The 20,349-nt window shown below is 28.1% G+C and overlaps 5 protein-coding genes and 1 non-coding gene across 7 annotated transcripts in view; all 6 read right to left on the reverse strand.

Moving 5' to 3' along the window:
* Window positions 1-9,240, reverse strand: part of LOC118444369 (frizzled-4-like) — a 22,864-nt gene extending 13,624 nt beyond the window's left edge. The window contains exons 1-5 of the mRNA XM_085663612.1: window positions 9,144-9,240; window positions 7,706-7,940; window positions 6,262-6,505; window positions 5,523-5,769; window positions 5,039-5,276 (exon numbers count right to left, since the gene is read on the reverse strand). Of these exons, the coding sequence (XP_085519738.1) occupies window positions 5,039-5,276; window positions 5,523-5,769; window positions 6,262-6,505; window positions 7,706-7,902 (926 nt within the window). The 5' untranslated portion in view covers window positions 7,903-7,940; window positions 9,144-9,240. The remainder of the gene's footprint in view (window positions 1-5,038; window positions 5,277-5,522; window positions 5,770-6,261; window positions 6,506-7,705; window positions 7,941-9,143) is intronic.
* A 1,587-nt stretch (window positions 9,241-10,827) lies between these two features.
* On the reverse strand, window positions 10,828-12,272 carry LOC118444455 (V-type proton ATPase subunit D 2-like). Its single transcript, XM_035872744.2, has 2 exons — window positions 11,814-12,272; window positions 10,828-11,560 (listed from the first exon to the last, which is right to left on the reverse strand). The coding sequence occupies exons 1-2, from the start codon at window positions 12,195-12,197 to the stop codon at window positions 11,234-11,236; spliced, it is 711 nt and encodes a 236-aa protein (XP_035728637.2). The 5' UTR covers window positions 12,198-12,272; the 3' UTR covers window positions 10,828-11,233.
* A 665-nt stretch (window positions 12,273-12,937) lies between these two features.
* On the reverse strand, window positions 12,938-13,008 carry TRNAG-GCC (transfer RNA glycine (anticodon GCC)). The gene has a single exon. It is a non-coding gene; the product is annotated as a tRNA-Gly (tRNA).
* A 179-nt stretch (window positions 13,009-13,187) lies between these two features.
* On the reverse strand, window positions 13,188-14,042 carry LOC118444453 (uncharacterized). The gene is made up of 3 exons (XM_035872743.2): window positions 13,822-14,042; window positions 13,458-13,642; window positions 13,188-13,364 (listed from the first exon to the last, which is right to left on the reverse strand). The coding sequence occupies exons 1-3, from the start codon at window positions 13,952-13,954 to the stop codon at window positions 13,188-13,190; spliced, it is 495 nt and encodes a 164-aa protein (XP_035728636.1). The 5' UTR covers window positions 13,955-14,042.
* Window positions 14,043-14,184: 142 nt separating this feature from the next.
* On the reverse strand, window positions 14,185-15,119 carry LOC146872279 (uncharacterized). The gene is made up of 4 exons (XM_085663613.1): window positions 14,906-15,119; window positions 14,654-14,741; window positions 14,466-14,589; window positions 14,185-14,390 (listed from the first exon to the last, which is right to left on the reverse strand). Exons 1-4 carry the CDS (start codon window positions 15,003-15,005, stop codon window positions 14,331-14,333), a joined length of 372 nt encoding a protein of 123 aa, XP_085519739.1. The 5' UTR covers window positions 15,006-15,119; the 3' UTR covers window positions 14,185-14,330.
* Window positions 15,090-19,441, reverse strand: MICU1 (Mitochondrial calcium uptake 1). 2 transcript variants are annotated; one of them, XM_035872607.2, is made up of 12 exons: window positions 19,274-19,441; window positions 18,796-19,055; window positions 18,581-18,737; window positions 17,604-17,763; window positions 17,108-17,145; window positions 16,893-17,007; window positions 16,656-16,816; window positions 16,457-16,573; window positions 16,260-16,384; window positions 16,052-16,179; window positions 15,863-15,952; window positions 15,090-15,774 (listed from the first exon to the last, which is right to left on the reverse strand). In XM_035872607.2, exons 2-12 carry the CDS (start codon window positions 19,035-19,037, stop codon window positions 15,620-15,622), a joined length of 1,488 nt encoding a protein of 495 aa, XP_035728500.1. In that variant the 5' UTR covers window positions 19,038-19,055; window positions 19,274-19,441; the 3' UTR covers window positions 15,090-15,619. The 2 variants fall into 2 exon arrangements, with proteins under 2 accessions (XP_035728500.1, XP_035728501.1); XM_035872608.2 differs by lacking the exon at window positions 17,604-17,763 and adding an exon at window positions 18,122-18,281 and having other exon boundaries at window positions 19,274-19,440.
* Window positions 19,442-20,349: the final 908 nt, after the last annotated feature.

Below are 20,349 nucleotides of genomic sequence, written 5' to 3' on the forward strand. Positions count from 1 at the left end.
CTAAAGTTTTCTACAAAAGAAAGAGAGAGAGGGAGCGAGAGAGAGAGAGAGAGAGAGAGAGAGAGAGAGAGTGATAAATAGATAGATAAATAGATAAAAATGTTAATTCACTTGTAACTTTTCGAATCAACATTATCACGTCGTTCATAAATATTTCTATTTTTACGATAATAAAAATTAGATCATTGTGATAATGCGTTAGAAATGATAGCTAATGATAGCACGTTTTAAAAAAATATCGTTCGTTTTTCGAACAAAATTGTAATTGAAAATTACAATGTGTCGATTCAATGATACGAATGAAATTACGTTCGAGTTTTTACGAAAAGGGAGCAAAAAAAAAAAGAGAGGGGAAAAAAAATTGATTCACTTTGAATTCTTCGTTACTACTATTATTACTTAACATTCATAAATATTTTTTTTATCTTACGACAAAAAGATTGAATGATTGTGAATGTGAAAGTAACGAAGCATAATCAAGAACGTTCATTCTTCGAGCAAACCTTAAAGTGAAAATTATTCGGGGGATCAAGCTTAATGGTTCGAACGAAATCTTCTTGAAGTTTTTTACAAAGGAAAAAAAAAAAGAAAAAGAAAAAAAGACAGAAAAAAGAGAGAAAGATATACAAAAATGTCAATTCACTTGTAACTTTTCGTACCATGTCATTCATAAATATTTCTATTCTTAAGGATAAGAAGATTAAATCATTGTGAATGGGCAATGCGTTAAAAGTTAAATCAATTAAGTGTATTCAAGATTATCTATTTTTTCAGCAAAATTAAAACTAAAGATTATGCAAGATCAATTTAATAATTTGAAAGAGATCTAAGTGAAGTCTCTATAGGAAAAAGAAAGAGAGAGAGAGAGATAAAAAAATCAGTTCATCTTCAATCTTGCGAATAATCAATACCATCTACTATTTCGATTTTTACAAACAAAAAAAAAAAAGAAAAAAGATTAGAACCCTTGTGAAAGGATAATGCATTTAGAAGCGTAAATAATGAAAGACATTAGGAATAGAAATCCCGTTACATTTCAAGGAAAACTGTATTTCAAGATCTTGCAGGATCCATACCTAACGGTTTAAAAAGGATCCAACTGAAGTTTCTAAAAAAGGAAAAAAAAAAAAAAAAAGAAGGAAAGGTAAAGATAAAGATGAAGATGAAGATAAAGATAAAGAATAAAGAATAAAGATAAAGAATAAGATATAAGAAAACTGGTCTATCTTTTCGAACCAGTACCGATGCCACCCACGCTATTACCATATTTCCGAAGAATTTCTGATTTTTTTTTTTTTTTTTTACAAAAATAGATACTATCCCTTAAAAAAAAAAAAAAAAAAAAAAAAAAAAAAAAAAAAAAAAAAAAAAGGGAATGTGTTAAGTAAGGAAGTGCAACGTTATTGATCAGTATCGAGAACATCGACTTTTCAAGAAGTACTACGATAGAAAATCTTGAAGGTTTTAACTTAAATGGTCTTAAAGAAAGGATGAAAAAAAAAACGAAAGAAAGGAAAGAAAAGGGGGAAAAAAGAAAAAGGAAGAAGAAGAAAAATCAGCATGAAGTTTCTACGAAAAGAAAAAAGAAAAGTAGAAGGATAAAGAGAAAGGAGAAACGAGAGGAGATAAGAGATCACCAAAAAGAGTACACCTTTAACCTTTCGAACCCTTAGCACTTACTACTACTACTACTACTACTACCACCACTAGTAATCCCACCCTACCATTATTGTTTCTATTCTTAAGGGAGAAAAAAAGGTTAGCTCCGAATGAAAAGGAGACAATAATCGTGTTTTAGGAAGATACCTGATAGGTACCTATAAGAAGGTAAAAGAGAGAGAGAGAGAGAGAGAGAAAGAACATATACACATACATCGATGTGGTGTCTGGTACAATCTTAGGCATAAGATCGGGGGCCATGAGTTTGGCTCGTTATCGAGAACAGGTAAAGGGAGAGGAAGAAGCCTGAACTTGAGAGGAGAGGCTGCAAGCGAGCTCGTTGTAGGACCCCTTATCTCGGATAAATTATCGAGGAATTCTTGGATCCGGATCCTCTTAAGCCTGTCTACCGATGAGAAAGAGAGGGAGAAAGAGAGAGCTTAAGGGACAAAGCCCATAGGAGGGCGAGAGGGAGGAAGGGCAGGCAGGCGAACAAGCAAGCAAGAGAGCAAGCAAGCAAGCAAGCAAGCAAGCAGGCAAACGAATGAAGGAACAGACGAACATAGTAGGTAGATAGGTAGGTAGGTAGGTAGGTAGGTAGGTAGGTAGGTAGGTAGGTAGGTAGGTAGGTAGGAGGGAACTTGGACAGCAGGTTCGAGTCGCAATGGAGCACCGGGGAGCAGAGATGATGGATCAGCTCTCTCTCAGACCCGTCCTCTTCCACGACTTTATCCTTTTTTCCTTGTTCCTGAGACGCCCATGAAGACGCCGAAGAAGAACCTGGTGGTGGAGTACCGAGAGATGCACGAGAGAAGAAGAAGAAGAAGAAGAAGAAGAAGAAGAACTACGTTGAGAGAGAAATCGAAAAAAGAAGAAATGGTAGATAGAATGGCGGGGTGGGCGGGCGAGGGAGCGTTAAGAGGGTGACTGGTCGTGGGGAGAAAGGTGAGGGGTGAGAAGGGAAAGGCACAAAGGGCGACATTGCCGATCTCTACCTCTCGGCATCGTAGGTACTCACGCGTCTCGAAAGATCCAACTTTTGGACCCCTCGCACTCGTTCCTCATTGGCGTAGAAACGTACGACTTATCGATTCCTCTCTTTTATTTCTATTATCATTCATTGATTGGATATCGATGAAAAATGAAGTAATTATATAAAGATAATCGTATTGAGACGAAGTATTAATTAATATTTCATATTAAAGGAGTGTTACTTAAGTTTAACGTCCACTTTAACGAGGAGGAAAGAGAGATTTATATATATATATAAAAAAGAAAATTAAAAAAGAAAAAAAGAAAAAAAATAAAGAGGGGTAAGAAAAAAAGTAATCCATGCCTTTCTCATGCCAGTGAACGACCCTGAGCGTGAAACTCTCTTACATATGTAGACTCCCTCGATCGTACCTTTGGATACGAACTACATATATAAGATATATACATATTATATATATATATACATATAATATATATATATATATATATATATATATATATATATAGGTCTGCACGAGTAGTATAGATGGGGTTCCATCGTGGAAGGCAATGGGCCAATGCACCGAAGTACATAGTGTACAGCCATAATTTACATCGAAAGAGCCGATAAATATCGCGCCCTACGGACACGAAGCCACGAACCACATCCCATGGACTCAATAGCACTTCTATGCATTGTCCCGCCTTCTCTCTCCTCCTTCTCCACCTCCTCCTCCTCCTTCTCCTCCTACTCCCTTTCTACTTCTTCTCTTCCTTCCTTTTCGTTCGTTCTCCCCAACACAGTTTCCCCTTCTTTAACCATCCCTTTCCACGCGTACGCTTATTTACGCACACGTAAAAACGTAATATGTATACACACCTTACACACAAGCTTACAAGCGTTCACCATTCTTCTTAGCCCACCCTCCTTCCTATCCCTTCAGACCATTCCTTCATTCCCTTCCCTAACCTCAGCTCACCCACTCTCCCCATTTCTTTCTTTCACCTCCTTTTTTCCCCATTCTTCCTCACTTCCACAGCCGGTATATTCTCGAATTCCGCCATATGTAAATCACCGCGGCAACAATTGCCGAATTCAGAATTAGGATCAAGGGTAAGCAAAATATATATATATATATATATATATATATATATATATATATATATATGTGCACAAAAGGGCCGTTCGTTAAGGCAGGCTTTTCGGATCGTTTGATCGGCTTCCACCAGCCGCTTTGAAAACTTCCCGTCTGATTCAATGATCTCTCATACATTTTTTTTTTATATACATATGTATATATGTATATACATATATATGTGTATGTATATATATATATATATATATATATATATATATATGTATATGATATGAAAATATTTAATATGGATTTAACATGCCACGCATGTATATATGTAGGAACAATCGTATGATTTCATGGGGAATATATAGTACTATATAATAGTAATTTAATTTACTTTTTAAAGTACGATAAAAATTCCTATTGTAATACCCAGTGATCGTATAATAATTTTATCATTCTCTCATTTAACTTCAATTATAATATGTGTGTATATATATATATATATATGTATATATATATATATTTGTGTGCGTGTGTGTGTGTGTGTGTGTGTGTATTAAATGAAATACTTAAAGATTACGTTTTACGTTTGAGTAAGTAGGAGTAAATCTTGAGAAATAATTTAAGATGGGACACGGGCTTTTTGAACGTTAAACTGAGAGGCGGAAATGTTGTAAGTTTTTATACGGTCACCCGTTATATCCAGTAAGACGAGACTCACAGTATAAACGGGACGAGATGAGACGAGATGGGAGTTGGAGGCTCGTTAGCGGCACGAGGGGAGTCAACACTGTTGCCAGATTGTTATCCCTTCTTTCCCTCTACCACCAATCTTGAACGTTCCTCACACTCTTACACGCCAAGTGTGCAACACCAGCATACATAAACTCCGTGCGGAAGAGGAGTCCAAGCCCTTTTCCAAATGCACACACACCCTTTTTCTACTGATTTTTGTAGCTTCGATGATCTTATTACCAGGAAGTAAGGCCTCTCTCTCTCTCTCTCTCTCTCTCTTTCTTATTCTTTCTCTCTTTCATCTCACTGACACTTTTTTTTTCTCCTTTTCTCTGAGCAGGTTCGTATTTACGAAGAGGGGAACCTTTCATTCATTCGAGTTAGTTCGACATCGATTCTCAAGATTTTACACAAAGAAATCTAACTAAAGGAATTTTTCTACCGATGTAAAATAATACGTAATTTACGTAAATTTCATTCGACCTGACTTTTATTCAGATCATTCATCAATTTGTTATTATACTTCATGTTCTTTTTTATATGTATATATATATATATATATATATAAAAGAACATAAGAGTAAACTTACCATACGATAGCCGCATTCCCAAAATAATACAATAAGAGAAAGACAACAGCGCAATAAGGATTCGCTAATCCATCTTGGGTCAAATATTGTTGTTGATGTTGAGATATGACCGCTTGATCTTGGGGATGTAACGGGATTGCAGGGGTACAAGCTACGGTCAATCTTCCAGCAGCTAATCGAATCACGTAACCTACTGCAACGATCCCATGACAAACGGCGAGACATGTAATTGCTTTCTCTGTAAATAAGATATATCTTAATTAGATTAGAAAGGTCAGATTATCTTTAATAGAGAATCCTACTCTTAATTATATATATATATATATATATATTATACTCATGTAATTTCGTATACCAGTTATGTACACATTCAGGATATACATATTTATCACTTATCAAGGTACAAATGAATAATATAAATTCTCCTTCTTTTTTTTTTTTTTTTTTTTTTTTTTTTTAATAAAAAATTTTTTTCAATTCTTACCAGCCGTACTCATAACAGCAGATTGTTTTCTTGGCTTCAACAATGATAAGATCGCAATAGTGACGGAAATCAGGCAAACCGTAGCAAACGCTGCCATCCAAGCTTCCGTAGCTTTCTTATCCTTTTGCGACCAAAGTATATCGGCATCGCAAGCTGCCGCGCATCTTCCAGAACGATTTAGAAATACGTATAAGCCAGATTTGGCGTACCACGAACAGCCCCAAGGTCCACCACCGGCACCGACTGCCTACGAATAAAATTTATACTTGCTGTAGAATTGCTGTCTTTTTTTTTTATCGCGTATCTATCATTTGTTTATTTAAAAAGAAAAAAAGGAATTAGAAATTGTATTCTCTCGAATGAAGTATATATTTATCTACTATAAATATAATTATATTTAATAACGATAATTAATATTATTACAATGAATATAATTATATTTTATGATAATGAATATAAAATTATTATACATAATATTACGTTCTATAAAGAATTGTTATAACCTCTTTGAGATCGAATGGTGGATATTTGAATTCAGCTCGAAATGTTGAAGTTACTCGTAGTTATACAGTTTAATATTTTATTTTAAGTATTTTTGTTCTACCCTCCCTTGTCCCCTCCAGCCCATCCAAAAAAAAATAAATTCTGTACAACTTAGGTTTTTATTTTCTTGAAAATCGTATGCCTCAAAGAGATAATTGATATCTTCTTGTGATAGTTCATGTTTACTCAAAATTACCTGGATAGGATTAGCGGGACCTGGTTCACCTGGTCCTTCCATACACATATGTTGATGATTGTTAACCGGTGGAAATTTGGAACAATTTAAAGCAGCTGGCCAAGGAAAACCAAAACCTTGAAGAACTGGAAAACATCTTGCTCTGACTTGTTCGCATAAACCTCTACAAGGGCCGATCGGCGAAGGTACCTTTTCCGTACACATTGGTGCGTATACCGAGCAAAGGAATAAATGAAGCTGAGCACTGTAACGATCGAAATGTAATACTTTTACAAATCATACTTCGTTTCATTCATTTATAATAGATAATCCTCGAATTCGTAGAAAAAAAAAAAAAAAAAAAAAAAAAAAAAAAAGAATACTATAAACCAACCAAAATTTTGTTTCGTTCTATCTTTCTACAAATTCATGAAAGTACATATCACCCCCTTCGCTACCATGATTATTTTATCTTTCAGCTGCTAGCACTGGTTACATATTAAACTTGCTTATCTTCGAAATGTAACCCCTCTGCGAGGGCTTTTAAGCTTTCTATATATATCACTATTTTATATTTCTTATATTCAAATGTGTGTGTGTGTGTGTATATATATATATATGTGTGTTTATGTACGAGATAGTACTGTATAATTTACAGATACAGCTATCTATTATATATATATATATATATATATATATATATATATAGATTTTTGTAGATTTAGATTTTTAAAATAAACGAAATAGATCTTTTAATACGTTGTTGAGATTAAATGGTCACGTGTATAAATGCTGTAGCTTATATAACGAAAATATCGATTTATTGCGTTAGAATGTATTTGATTAATTTTTGTTATATTATTAATTTCATTGAATTTTTAATAATCGTTTAATAACATTAATTTTAATTCAATTATGAATATAGCCGATTAAATCGGATTATATTTTGCACATAATGTACGGTCAACAATGTGTGTTGGGATAAACGAAATTGTTTGGGAATCAGTGGTTCTCAACTTCACATGCCTCATGGAAATATATATATAACTAACTGGTATGTCCTTTCTATATACATATAGATAAAATTATGGTTAAAACTATAGTACAACAATGGGAATAAAATAAAAAAAATAAATATATATATATATGTATATATAGACATATTACATTTTTTATTTAATGTATAATATGTATGCTGTTATAGAGGTATCATTTCAATGAAAAATTTTTCATTTTTCAAATTTGACATTTGAAGATAAATGAAAAAAAAAAAAAATAAAGAATAACAAAAGAAAAAAAAGAAAAAAGAAAAAGAAAAAATGAAACAACCGATCAAAAGAAATTTAATTGAAATGAAAATGTATTATAGTATTATCAAAAGTAACATATCATAGTATAATCGTTATATTTATATAATATTATTAGAAATGATTAAATATTAAAGTTTGAGAAACACTGTTCTCACCTGCATCCGTACTGAATCAACGGGCTAAACGTTTGTAGGGTGAAGTCGGCGTCTCCTTGAATCTCGTGGCCCACCAAATTCGGCATGGCGGTCACGTTGTAACCCAAACCACGGCACATTTCTATCCTTATGGGCTCGCACGCACCACGAACGTGTTGCATCCTTTGCAAGAATATCAATAACAAGAACCACCACATTTTCTTCTAATCAAGTTTTTCTACGTAAATACTTTTCACTATAAAAAAACGCTCGTATCTTCTTTCTCTTTCCTTCTATTTTCTCCCTCTTCCAACTCCCTCTCTTTCTCTCTCTCTTTCTCTGTCTCTTTCTTTTTTTTTTTTTTCTTTTTTATATAACAATTTCACAACAACACTTTTGTCGATCAGGAAAGAATAATAATGATAATGATAATGATAAAAAAAAATAATAATAATAAAAAATAGAACCGGCCACTTTAATCCATTCAGTTTTTCTTAGGCCCGTTTTTATTTTTAGGTTTGATTCATTTATTTATTCTCTTTTAATGATTCGTCGACATGCTGTCCTTTTTGTTTACGTCTTTTTGTTTACATTCGCCTACTCGAGTCGCCTTTCTTAATGATAATTTTTCTCTTACCCGCCACCCTCTCTTATTCCACTCTTTTCTACCGCGTATTTTCGTTTACATTTCCGTTTATAATTCCCACTTGCACGTCGTACATCATACGTGCCAACGTGAAAAAAAAAAAAAAGAAAAAAAAGAGAAGGAAAAAAAAAATAAACGAAGAAAAAGAAATAGAATTCCTTTGGAATTCAAAGAGATCACGCGAATACAGTAGGATACGTAAAAACTTAAGATCACTTAGAAGTGAAATGACTTTAAATATATATATAAAAAAAAAAAAAAAAAAAAAAGTAAAAAGTAAAACAAAACTTTTTCGCAATCAAAAAGATTCGTTAATTACTAAACGAATTATTATATCATTTTCCTGTTGTTGCTTCTTCTTCCTTCTTTTTACATTCTCTCGTGTTACATGTTAAATCCATTATTTGTGATAAATCATCGACAAACTGTTAAGTGAATTAATTTTTTACATTGCCAAAAATAGCTTCTCATGTAAATCCACCTTTACTTTCACACATTAATTTTTATTAATTCGCATTGATTTAATTTATCGATATATATATATGTGTATATATATCGCATACCAATCTCGTTCGTTCTCTTTTACACCTACACTGTAAATTCTTTGACGTATATGTATTCCAAAGGAAGAAGAAAAAAAAAACAAAAAAAAAAAAGAACAAAAAGAAAAAAAAAGAAGAAAGTATCACCGAGTTCTTTAAAATAAACGATAAACAATTCCGAAGAAAATGAATTCACGAAGAGCGCGTGTCAATTTTAACGGAATAACGGGGAAAAACAACCACTCGCTACCGGGGTTCTCGTAATACTGACTTTCGTTATCCTTCCAAGGAGCGTCGCTATGATCGCCAGTGGCGGCATCTATTTATTTGGCTCCCCTCCCTTCTCACGAATTTCATCTTTGTCACCCCCACTCCAATGCCACGTGCCGTGACGATGTAACTGATAAAATTCAAGACTTTTAATTTCGAACAAAAAATTTCTATGTATAATGGATTTAATGTTTTTTTGATCTTTAAAATTTTTTTGAAACAAAAAAAAAAAGAAAAAAAGCAGACGGAACAGATTACATTGATATTTATCAATGAAATAAAAAGATGCAAAATTTTTGTTATTTTTTTTTCTTTTTTTTTTTTATACTAAAAATTTCTTCAACACTAAAATTCTATATCAACTTATTCCAATATATTAAATCTTACGAAATCTTAGAAAAATCATGAAAATATTTTGAGAAAATATGCGATGATATTTTTTATACATGGAAATTTTTAGAAAAAAACAAGAACAATTCCAAACATTTTGCCAGTACCAATCATTTTATCCCCTGTTGAAGAAAAACAAATCTAAATCTTTATTTCGAAATCAAACGAAACATATAATATTGATATTGATCGACGAAATAAATAAATACAAAATCGTTCTTATTTGCATCTTTTTATTTCTCTTTCATGTCCATAGTGAGAAAGAAAAAAAAAAAAAAAAAGGAAGGGAAGAAAGAAAAAAAGAAAAAAATAAATGAAAAATGGTAAAATTATTCCTCGAACGAGTCGTTATTATTTAGACGACAATAATGATAATAAATTACAAAAAGCAGAGAAAGAAAGAAAAAAAGAATGAAGGAAGGAAGGAGAAAAGGAAAGAAGGAAATGGAAATATATATATATATATATATATAAATATATATATATATATATATATATATATATATATATATATATATATAGAAAGAGAGAAAGATAAAGAAACAGAAAGAGACAGAGTTAGAGATGGTTGCTGGTCGAAGTATAATAAATGCTCGAGGCACTGTGGCATACACACGGACAGACAGATAGAGAGAGAAAGAGAAAGAGAAAGAGAAAGAGAGAAGATGCAGCAACAGAGTAAGAGAAACGAAAAAGACGATGAGAGGAGACGAGAAGGAGAAAGAGGCACCGGAGCGCGAAGCCCAATTATACGAAGAAAATACAGCCCCATAAAGCCAACCTTAACCGCCGCCAAACACTGGGATATGATAATGAGAGAGCAGCCTGGGTTGCTGCTCCTCACGACCCTTCTAAAGTCCCTCCTGCTGGTCCAAGAAAGTCTTCCAAGTGTAGGAGCTTCCGAAACGAGGAGAAGAACTCTCCCTATCGAGTAGAGAAATCTTTCGTATACTCGTTTCATCAGTGGTAACGTGAAAAATTCCACGTTGCCTCTTCAACTCTTCAACTCTTCTCCCTTCACCCTCTTATTCTTCCAATAACAACGTATTTCTTCTTTTTCCATTTCTTTTTTCTTTTTCTTTTTCTTTTTTTTTTGTCGTTCTTTCCAAGTCCTTCGAATAAAATTTCTTAATACTAAGCAACACCTTCGGAATCCATTTTTATAACGATTTTATTAAATATATATATATATATATATATATATATATATATATATATATATATATATTTGGAATTAGGTGAGTCTAAAAACTATTTCGCCGATTTTTTGCTTAGCTTTTTACGCATGGTGGTATAATATTTTACACCATTTCGAAAGATTGAATTTACCCATAATCATACAATTTTAATATTATTTCATTTATTTTTTTTCTCCTTGATTTAATTTAATTCAATCTTTTATTTTTTTTATGATTTTTTTTTGTACATCTTTGATTTTTAATTATCTTCTAGAGATAAATGTTATTAGAATATGTATATGTAATATTAAAGGAAATAGATCTCTTGATTGGTATTACTTTGGTTTTTTTTCTTTTTTTTTTTTGTTCATCTCCCATCCTCATTTTTTCAATAATAGCACCATTCCATACATTCCTTCTCTTCGAGATCAATAATTCGTTTGAGCAAAAATTTTTTTTATATTAAATATTTAAATTGAAAATAGAGTCCTATCGTTACGATAAGTTATCTTACGAGATGATCTTAAAAGAGTAGATCTTGATCAATATCGTCTAATATTACGTTTACATCTTGGATCGGTGAAAATTTTTTTATTATTTTTAAAGTTATCCTTCTACGAGTTTGTGCTTTTTTCAATCTATAAATTTCCTCTCTCTCGCGTTCATCTAATTCACTGATTATATATATCAGCATAGATTTTAATCGTGGAATGATAATATAACGTAGTACGTTAACACGACGATGAGTTACTTTTATATGTTTCTCCAATGTTAAAAAACTAGATTGTAAGGATGCTAATTTAATTAAAAGCTCTAATGCTTTTCGATAATTATTTTTTACCTTCATCACCTATCAATGTAAACAAATATACATATATATATATATATATATATATATATATATATATATTCATTTTTATTAAATAAAATTATATTAATTTAATATTATATATTATTTAAATAAAATATTAATTTATTAAATAAAATTATATGAATTGATATCTCTTTGTAAAATTCAATATTATATGTATATATATCTAATATAAAATTATATATTTCTCTTTCTCTTTAATTTAGACATATCAAAGATAATAATTTAATACCTGTTGTCTTCCTCTGGCTAAACCAATATAAAGAAAAGGATCTAAACCTTCTTCATAATATTCATAAGTTTGTATATTAACACCCATAATGATCGTTTTTCGTGTTAATATTTTAATTGTAGCTTTATTTGCCGATTGCAATATTAAATTGTTTATATTACCAGTGATATAATTAACTTCGGCCAATGAAAAGGAAGCTTCCCTCATAACCTCTTTTAATAAAGACTTCTTTTCGAATAATTCTATTAATATCTCTTTAAAATGTATCAACAAAATGTCGGATTTTTTTTTCAAAAGCATAAAACTTTTTTCCGCCGAGTTTAAACGACTTTTAATCATAAATTGTGATCCATTAGTTGGAAAAACTCGTGTTTCTTCGATCATATTGATTTTTAACAAATTTTATTATAATTTTAATCATTCACCTCTTTCAAATTGTAAAATAACAATGTTTGCTTCTTTAACGATTTATCAATGTTTTAAACAAATTAGAATTTGTTTATCCTATATTTATTATAGCCAATATTATTATGTTTCCTATACTGCGTTCCTTTATTTTTATTCTAATCTCTCATTGGTCAAAAAAGATTAATATTATTTGTTAGTTAAATGTCGCTTTTAAAGAGACGACTTAAGCGACAGATGTGGACAAAATATGAACTTTGTTGCACAAAATAATGGACGAAAGATCGATAAAAAGTTTCTCTCAGTTGATTTTTTATTAAATTTAATTGATTTTTTATTAAACTTAATTGTTATTCATTTAATGTTTAAGCGAATGTATTATTGTTTAGATATTAATTTATTGTATCCCGTATACATCTTAAATTGTTTTAAATAATTATCAGATTATCAAAAGTATAAATTATTTAAATTTTAAAGAGATAAATTCGTTATTTATTCATCATAATGTAAAAGAAAATTTATTCGATATCTGTCAAAAAGTTTACAAATTTTATAAAAAAAGCTTTAATTTTATTTACAAATCTTTTTTCGTAAAAAATATTACTTTTGATGTTTCATTGTTGAAATAAATTATAAAATAATAAATCATTAAATGATTTTAGCGAATATTGTAAATAAAATTTATAGAATAAAATAGAAAAAATAAATAAAAAAAGATATGCATCGGCCGGGAATCGAACCCGGGCCGCCCGCGTGGCAGGCGAGCATTCTACCACTGAACCACCGATGCTGTTGAGAATATGTACTATATATATAGTTTTTAATGAATGATCAGGTGACTTGTACAAAATTTTATTATATCAAGGTTTATGTTTTCTTTTCATACACATTTCCAAATAATAATTGATAAAAACAAAAAATCATATATATACATATATATATACATATATATATATAAATTAATATAAATTAATATCCTCTTCTGAATCTTTCAGTGTACGTATACTTTCTGTTGAATGGAAAGATATCATTATCATTATTGTTAACGGACTTGTGAAACATTTTATTTACGCAGTTAATAAAATTGTGAACTTCTTTATTACAACGAAGCGTTTGACATTTATTGTTATTATAACAATCTTTAACCTGTAAATGACAAAAAGAAAAAAAAATAGTTTTTTAAAAGTATTACCGAGAAACGTTTGTAAATATAATTGTATTTATCTTTCATTATTATACGTTTATCTGTTCCGACGAGCAAGGTTTAGAGCTTGTACTTTGTGCATAATTTACTACACTACGAAAAAGTTTTTCTATTTCTTTTGATTCAAGTTTGTTCCTTTTTGTGTGTTCTTCATCTAGAGCTGTTAACTTCTCCGCCCAATATCGATCATCAGTTTCAATATCATCTACCTCTATCGTACCTATTAAATTAATAATTATTAAATATATACCTATGTATATAATATATGTATGTATATATAATGTATACACACATATATATTATATAAAAATTAATTTATGTATATTTTATATATATATTTATATAAAATTTATTTTTAAAGTATTTGTAATTTTGTTATATAATAAAATATTTTATTACCATTGTTTATTCGTTGAGCCAAAACATCGCTAATAAACATAATATTTGACATTGGCGGAGTAGTTTCATTTTCAGGATTCTTATTTTTATTTGAATTTTCAACAAACGAAACTTTTATATTTGATGATTCCATTTCTTATCTATGACGTTAAACTTATGAATTTTAATGATATAATTTTCAATTAATTTTTAAGTGAAATTCTTCAAACGTTTTATATATAAATTCACCTGCGCCATCTAGATAATTTTTTGTTTTTTATTTTGTAATAAATCTCATATTGAAATTACAAATTTTATATATATATATATATATATTTTCTATTTAATTTCATTTTAATCTCTTTATTATTTTCTTTACAATTTTTAATCAATGTATAACATAACTTATTTAACGCGTTAAATTTTCCAAAATTTACAAGTACATCAGTATAATCATAAAAATATTTGCTTATTATAATATTTATTCTAATCTATTACAATTATTAAAGAGTTTTAACATTATTTTAACTTTAATGATTCAAATCCCAATAATGTTCTCCATATTCTCCATTTTTGTTTCCCCATTTGATCTAAAACATAAGTGATTAGAGTAACAAGGATCAGAATGAAAATATGATACAGTGAGAAAGTATAATTAATTATACCTTCCCTCGATAATTATTTTCTTTCATATCTTTTCGTTCAAATCGTTGCTCCCATTCATCAGGATTTTCGCATACATGGCCAAACTCAATTTCATGGGCCGATAATTGTTCGGAGAACAGATCTCTAAATAAAATATTGATATGATAAGAGACTATTATTCTTTTGTAAATAATTATGTCGTACCAACCTAAAAAATTGCCCTTTTTTTAGCAAATCATTGTTCGCATCACTTTTTAATGATTCTTCATTATTTATTGCTTGTGAATTTGAATCTACTGTAAATAAATATTATTTTTTAATATGTATATATTTACGCCATATACTATATAAAATTTTAATTATATACATTTATAATTTTTATAAATTAATAAGTTAAGACAACTGTTTTCTATGTATAATGAAATGAATTATCTTATTGAACATTTGTTTTATAACTTACTTGGCGCATCATTCTTCATGAGAATTTGTGTAGTTTTTGCGTTAATATTTATAATCATTAAAAGTTGCCATAGAACCATTACGTTTATATATTTTATCATTGTAATAACGCAATATATGACATAAAAACACCAATAAAAATTAATAATGGAAAATATAACAAAATCATATGTTACACGATCAACAGATAATATTGGAATAATGATACAATTCAATAGTAAGAGAAACTAAAGAACTTTTACATGTTATGCTCTATTTACTAAACAGATGTGAAAGGAATTTATTACATCTTGTACTATGATAGTATTATCTTTTTTTTTTCTTACTTTTGACAATAATGTATTATTATCTACTGCCAAATATATTTTCAGATATCTATCCTAATAATAACATAAATTATTTGGTATTTTATATAAATATTTCTTTTATTTCAGTATATAGAATTGATTCAATTATATGAGATTCTGTTTATCTAATGAACGGTTTCACAGAAACATGTATAAGCAATATTTTCATTAATTTAAAAAGAATCAAATTGCTATCTTAAGCATTATTACATTATAAATAGAACAGTATAGACACGGCTAAAATTGAAAAATTATATCTACAGAAATATATAAATTGAATAAATAAATTATAATTACATAAAATTGTTATAAAAAATAATCTATAAATACAAAAAGGAATTAATATTAATGTTATGAATTATAAATAATTATTTATCGAACTGAATAAAGTAACTATTTTTTGCGCATTTAATTAGTGATTGTACTAATTTAATAAATCCTGTATCTTTTGGTTTTTCTAAGCCACGAAGTACCCTATTTTTCATTACTGCTACAAACTCTCTATTGCTAAGTTGTCCATCCACTAGATAAAATATAACATGAATTTTATTATATATTTATAATGATTTATAAATATAAAATATAAATTTATAGATAGAAATAAAACTTACTGTTTTCATCAAATATTGTATATACAACTTGGATAACATGGTCGCTTAAGTCTACATGCGCAACTGTTTTTGCTACATGTTTTAATGTAGCTACAACATAGAAATACATTTAGAGTTTATAAAAAAAAAAAAAAAAAAAAAAAAAAAAAAAGAAAAAAAAGGAAAAAAGAAAAAATACACAAGACATACCTTGATCAATAGAAGCACCTGCTATATTATAAAATGTTAAAGCCGTATCAACATCATTAATATTATTTAAAAAATGGAAGAACTTGAGATACTCCTCTTTATTAATTCCTTTTGGATTTTCTTTGAAACTGTGATATTAAAATTTGGTTATATTATCATAAACATGTATATATGTCTATTCTTTTGTACATTTATAATCTATACTTACGCTTTTTTTACTCTCCTTAACATTTTTGCTTTTTTTTTATCAGAATAACCAGCATATGCTAATAATAACTCGGTAAAATCTACTTCGGTTATTTTACCATTTTCATCCGGATTTCTGCGCTCAAACTGTGAAAAAATATATCATTAGAAAATAGAAACTGATGTGTGTATGTATGTATATATATATAAATGTATTACCTCAAGACTTAAAATTTCTCTTTGTAGTTGTTCCTGAAAGTCTAGGAATTTCTCTATTGTTAATTTCTGTTTCATATTAGGACCAAAGAAATAAGTTGTCAAAGCTGAATTTACACCCTACAAAATTTTACCATTAAGTAATTTATTCAATACAATAATTCATGTAAAATTTATGTAAACAAATAATAATAAATTTAACCTTAAATGTGTTACCAGTATTAGCATGATCTCTATGACGATTACCAATGCTAGTTTGTTGACGTATTAACGTAGCAACTTTTCCAAATTCTTCAGAATCTACATCGCCATCACCATTAAAATCAAACATTCTGAATGCTATTTCGAAATGACGCCTAGAAGCTAAAATATATAATGTGTTTATACCTACCTTCTTTTTAAGGAAATATGAATAGATAAGAATATACATTGAACTTACTTGATAACACTGTTAATAAGAAAATGTAATCAGAAAATGTGATAAGCCCAGCACTTCCTAATTTATAAAAGATACTGTTTTCATCCAATGCTAATTCTAATTTTTCATGAATATTCTAAGAAAATAAAAAATTACATTTACAATATATTTAAATAATAATAATATATTTAAGTTTGTTTTATGATATATTACAAAATATAATTTATTAAACATACCTTGGGATCATATTTTTTATATTGATCCAATCCGAGACCTAAAACAAGATTAGTATGATATATTGCTATTATAAATAACTATTATTATAACTGAACTATAGACTTAAAATATTATATAATGCAAGCAATAATACATGATTATGCAGGATTATAACACTTTGAAAACGTATAATACAATTAATAACATCACATACATTCCAGTTATTTCATTTATCTCTTTTTTACAGTACCTTATACGACAATATAAAGATATAATTATTTCAATTGTAATCTCTTTTATTATTACATTATTATTTTTTGAAAAATTGTGTTGTTTCATTGTAAATTATCTATGAAAAATGATATATACAATTATATGGAAACTTTCATAGAAGGCATTAGAAACAAAATCAATAAAAAAAAAAAGAACAATAATATAATTAAGGAAAAATTAAAATTGATAAAATTATTGAAAAAAATTAAACAATACATTAACATTTTATATGTAAAAAGTTACCATCGGGTTGTTTTATACCAGGTGTCATTGATCTTAAGAAATCATCTGGTGTCATAAGTACCTCATGTATATCATTATTTGTCAGTTGTAGTGTTGCAAAATATCTGAAGACTTTATCTGGCGTTGAATAATGCCTTATACGATTTTCATATTCTATTATCTGTATTTTAAGAATATATTAAAAGTTAGTAAAGTAATTTAATTGATAAATTGTATGACACATTTGGAACAATTGATATGTCTTATTTCATGAATTCATAAGTATCAATAATTCATTTGAATTATATTAGATGCTTATAAAAAAGAAAATTTCAATATTTCAACTCATTGCCTTCACACATAGATACTATCAAAAATAGAAATTAATTATTGATTAAAATCAAATATGCCTCATAACAATAACACTTTTTTTTATATACAAGTTAGAATTTTTATCTGTTAGTAGCATAAAGAAATAATTAAAATTGTGTTAATATTAATTATACTATTGATCAATATGTTTGCACTAAAAATATTACCATCTGGTTGTTTCATGCCAGGTGTAATAGCTCTTAAGAAATCATCAGGTGTCATATATATCTCTGTACCTCTTAAACTAGTTACTTTTACAGTAGCAAAATATCTAAAAATTTTATCTGGCGTTGAATAAGCTCTGATCCTATTTTCATATTCTATTATCTGTAAAAATTCTCCTGACTTTATTAACATTTAAACTTTTTACCTATAATATGAATTATACTAATTTAAATATATAAAATATAATAATTTCATTTAATCTAGGTTAAGAATGTGAATTATTGAATATTTTGTCAAAATATCTTGTCAAATTTCTTATTAATTAAATATAACACTACATGGTCATTATATAACATTTCTTTATATTTATAAGCGCTAATAGTTCATAAAATTATTTTTATACTATTAAATAAATATGCTTAGATTTTGAATAACTTGACAATTTCACAATATCACTTAACCTTTCTATCACGAAATCCTGTCTTCTCTTTTTTTCCTTTTTTCTTTTTATGATCATCCTGTTCTGTGGTATTCACATTTTTATCTTCTTCTTCTTCATCATTCTCTTGTAACAAATCAGCGGCATCTACTTTTGGAAATTTTACTTTTCTCGGATATCTATAAGAATATTCGTGTTTAGACTTTTATTATTTCTTATAATTAATTATTTTCTTACTCTATAAAATTGGTGAGAGTATAGATCAGAATTGATCCAACAATAATTAGCAAGTAAGAATGTCTATCCATTGGTGGTCTTTTATGCCCAAAATTTTGATAATATCGCTTTTGTTCCATATTCGTTTGTACAATTGCTTTCTGACGAGTATACGAAAAATGCGATGAACATTCAATAGGCATTAAGTTACGTGAAGAATACATTCCTCTTAGTAATATTGTATTGATAGTACTACGTAACATTGTTATTTCTTATATAAACTAAAAAAACAAAACAAATATTTTTATTAACAATTTTATAATCACAAATATACTTTTATAAAAGAATTAATGCCGTATTAAGTTATTTTTCTTCTACGTTCTATCCTTTTTTTTGTTTTTTTTTTTTTTTTTTTCTATATAGACAGTAAATAAGAATCAATTTTTTTTTATATTTTATATGACAAAAATAAATATTATTTTGTTAACTTTGTTTATACCTCTCTTCTTGATCTTTATATTTAAATAATCAATCAACTTAAAGCACTGTTCTTTTTCTTTTCTTTTATGTGTAGAATATATTTATACTGTTTCAATTATCATTTTCACTAGACACAATAAAAATTCAACGACATTACTGATAGGAAAAAGAATGGCATAATGTGTGCAGATACTAAGATTGTTCAATATCATTCAAGACATGTGTGACTTCAGCGACATGCACGCGAAAAAAGTGAACTAACAACATGTTAAAAGGCTCCTGTTAGAAAAATAAAAAAATAAAAAAAAGCACAGTAATAACAAGAAAAGAAATTATTAACAGATAAACCCGTGATAATAAATATTACGTTAATTTTTTTAATAATTATCACTTATGGATTATAATCAATGATACACGTATGTACTATTAAATTTATTCGTTATAAAAATAATTACTTTTAAAATCTATAAATTATTCGCTTTCTTTAAAATAACGTGATAAATTTAAAGTTACATGTAATACAATGATTAATTTGTCAATATTAGATAATGTATAATGATATAATAATATGTAAATACATGAAATCCCTTCGACGTGTTGACAAGTAGAATTTATTTTATAAGATCTCTAGATCACAATTTTTGTCCAATTTTTATCAATGATTTATTAGAAAAATAAAGGATTTAAAAAATTTCTATTAATCCATTAATTCTCAATCATATTTTCTGTACTTTTCAATATTGCAAAAAAGAATTAAATATATAATATATTAGGTTAAGTTTTTATTAGTAACATATTACATATTGTAATATATTTTTTCTAGTTGAATTTAAATATTTCAAATCATTTAGTAATAAAAAAGAATTTAATATGAAATAAAAATTGAAAAAGAGAAAGAAAAAAATTACATAATATTAATCGAAAATGATTGGTGAATACATTAGTTGTCCAATGAAAATAGTCTTTTAATAATCTTCTCGCAATGTTTCGCATATTTTATTATTTCTATTAAAAATGTTTTAATCAATTTATAACAAAAAAAGAAAGAGAAAAAAAAAGAAAAAGGAAAAGGAAAGAAATGTAACGTGAAATAAA

The sequence above is a fragment of the Vespa mandarinia genome, chromosome 23 (assembly GCF_050613455.1).
Source record: "Vespa mandarinia isolate Hongniang chromosome 23, ASM5061345v1, whole genome shotgun sequence".
Taxonomy (NCBI): Eukaryota; Metazoa; Arthropoda; class Insecta; order Hymenoptera; family Vespidae; genus Vespa; species Vespa mandarinia.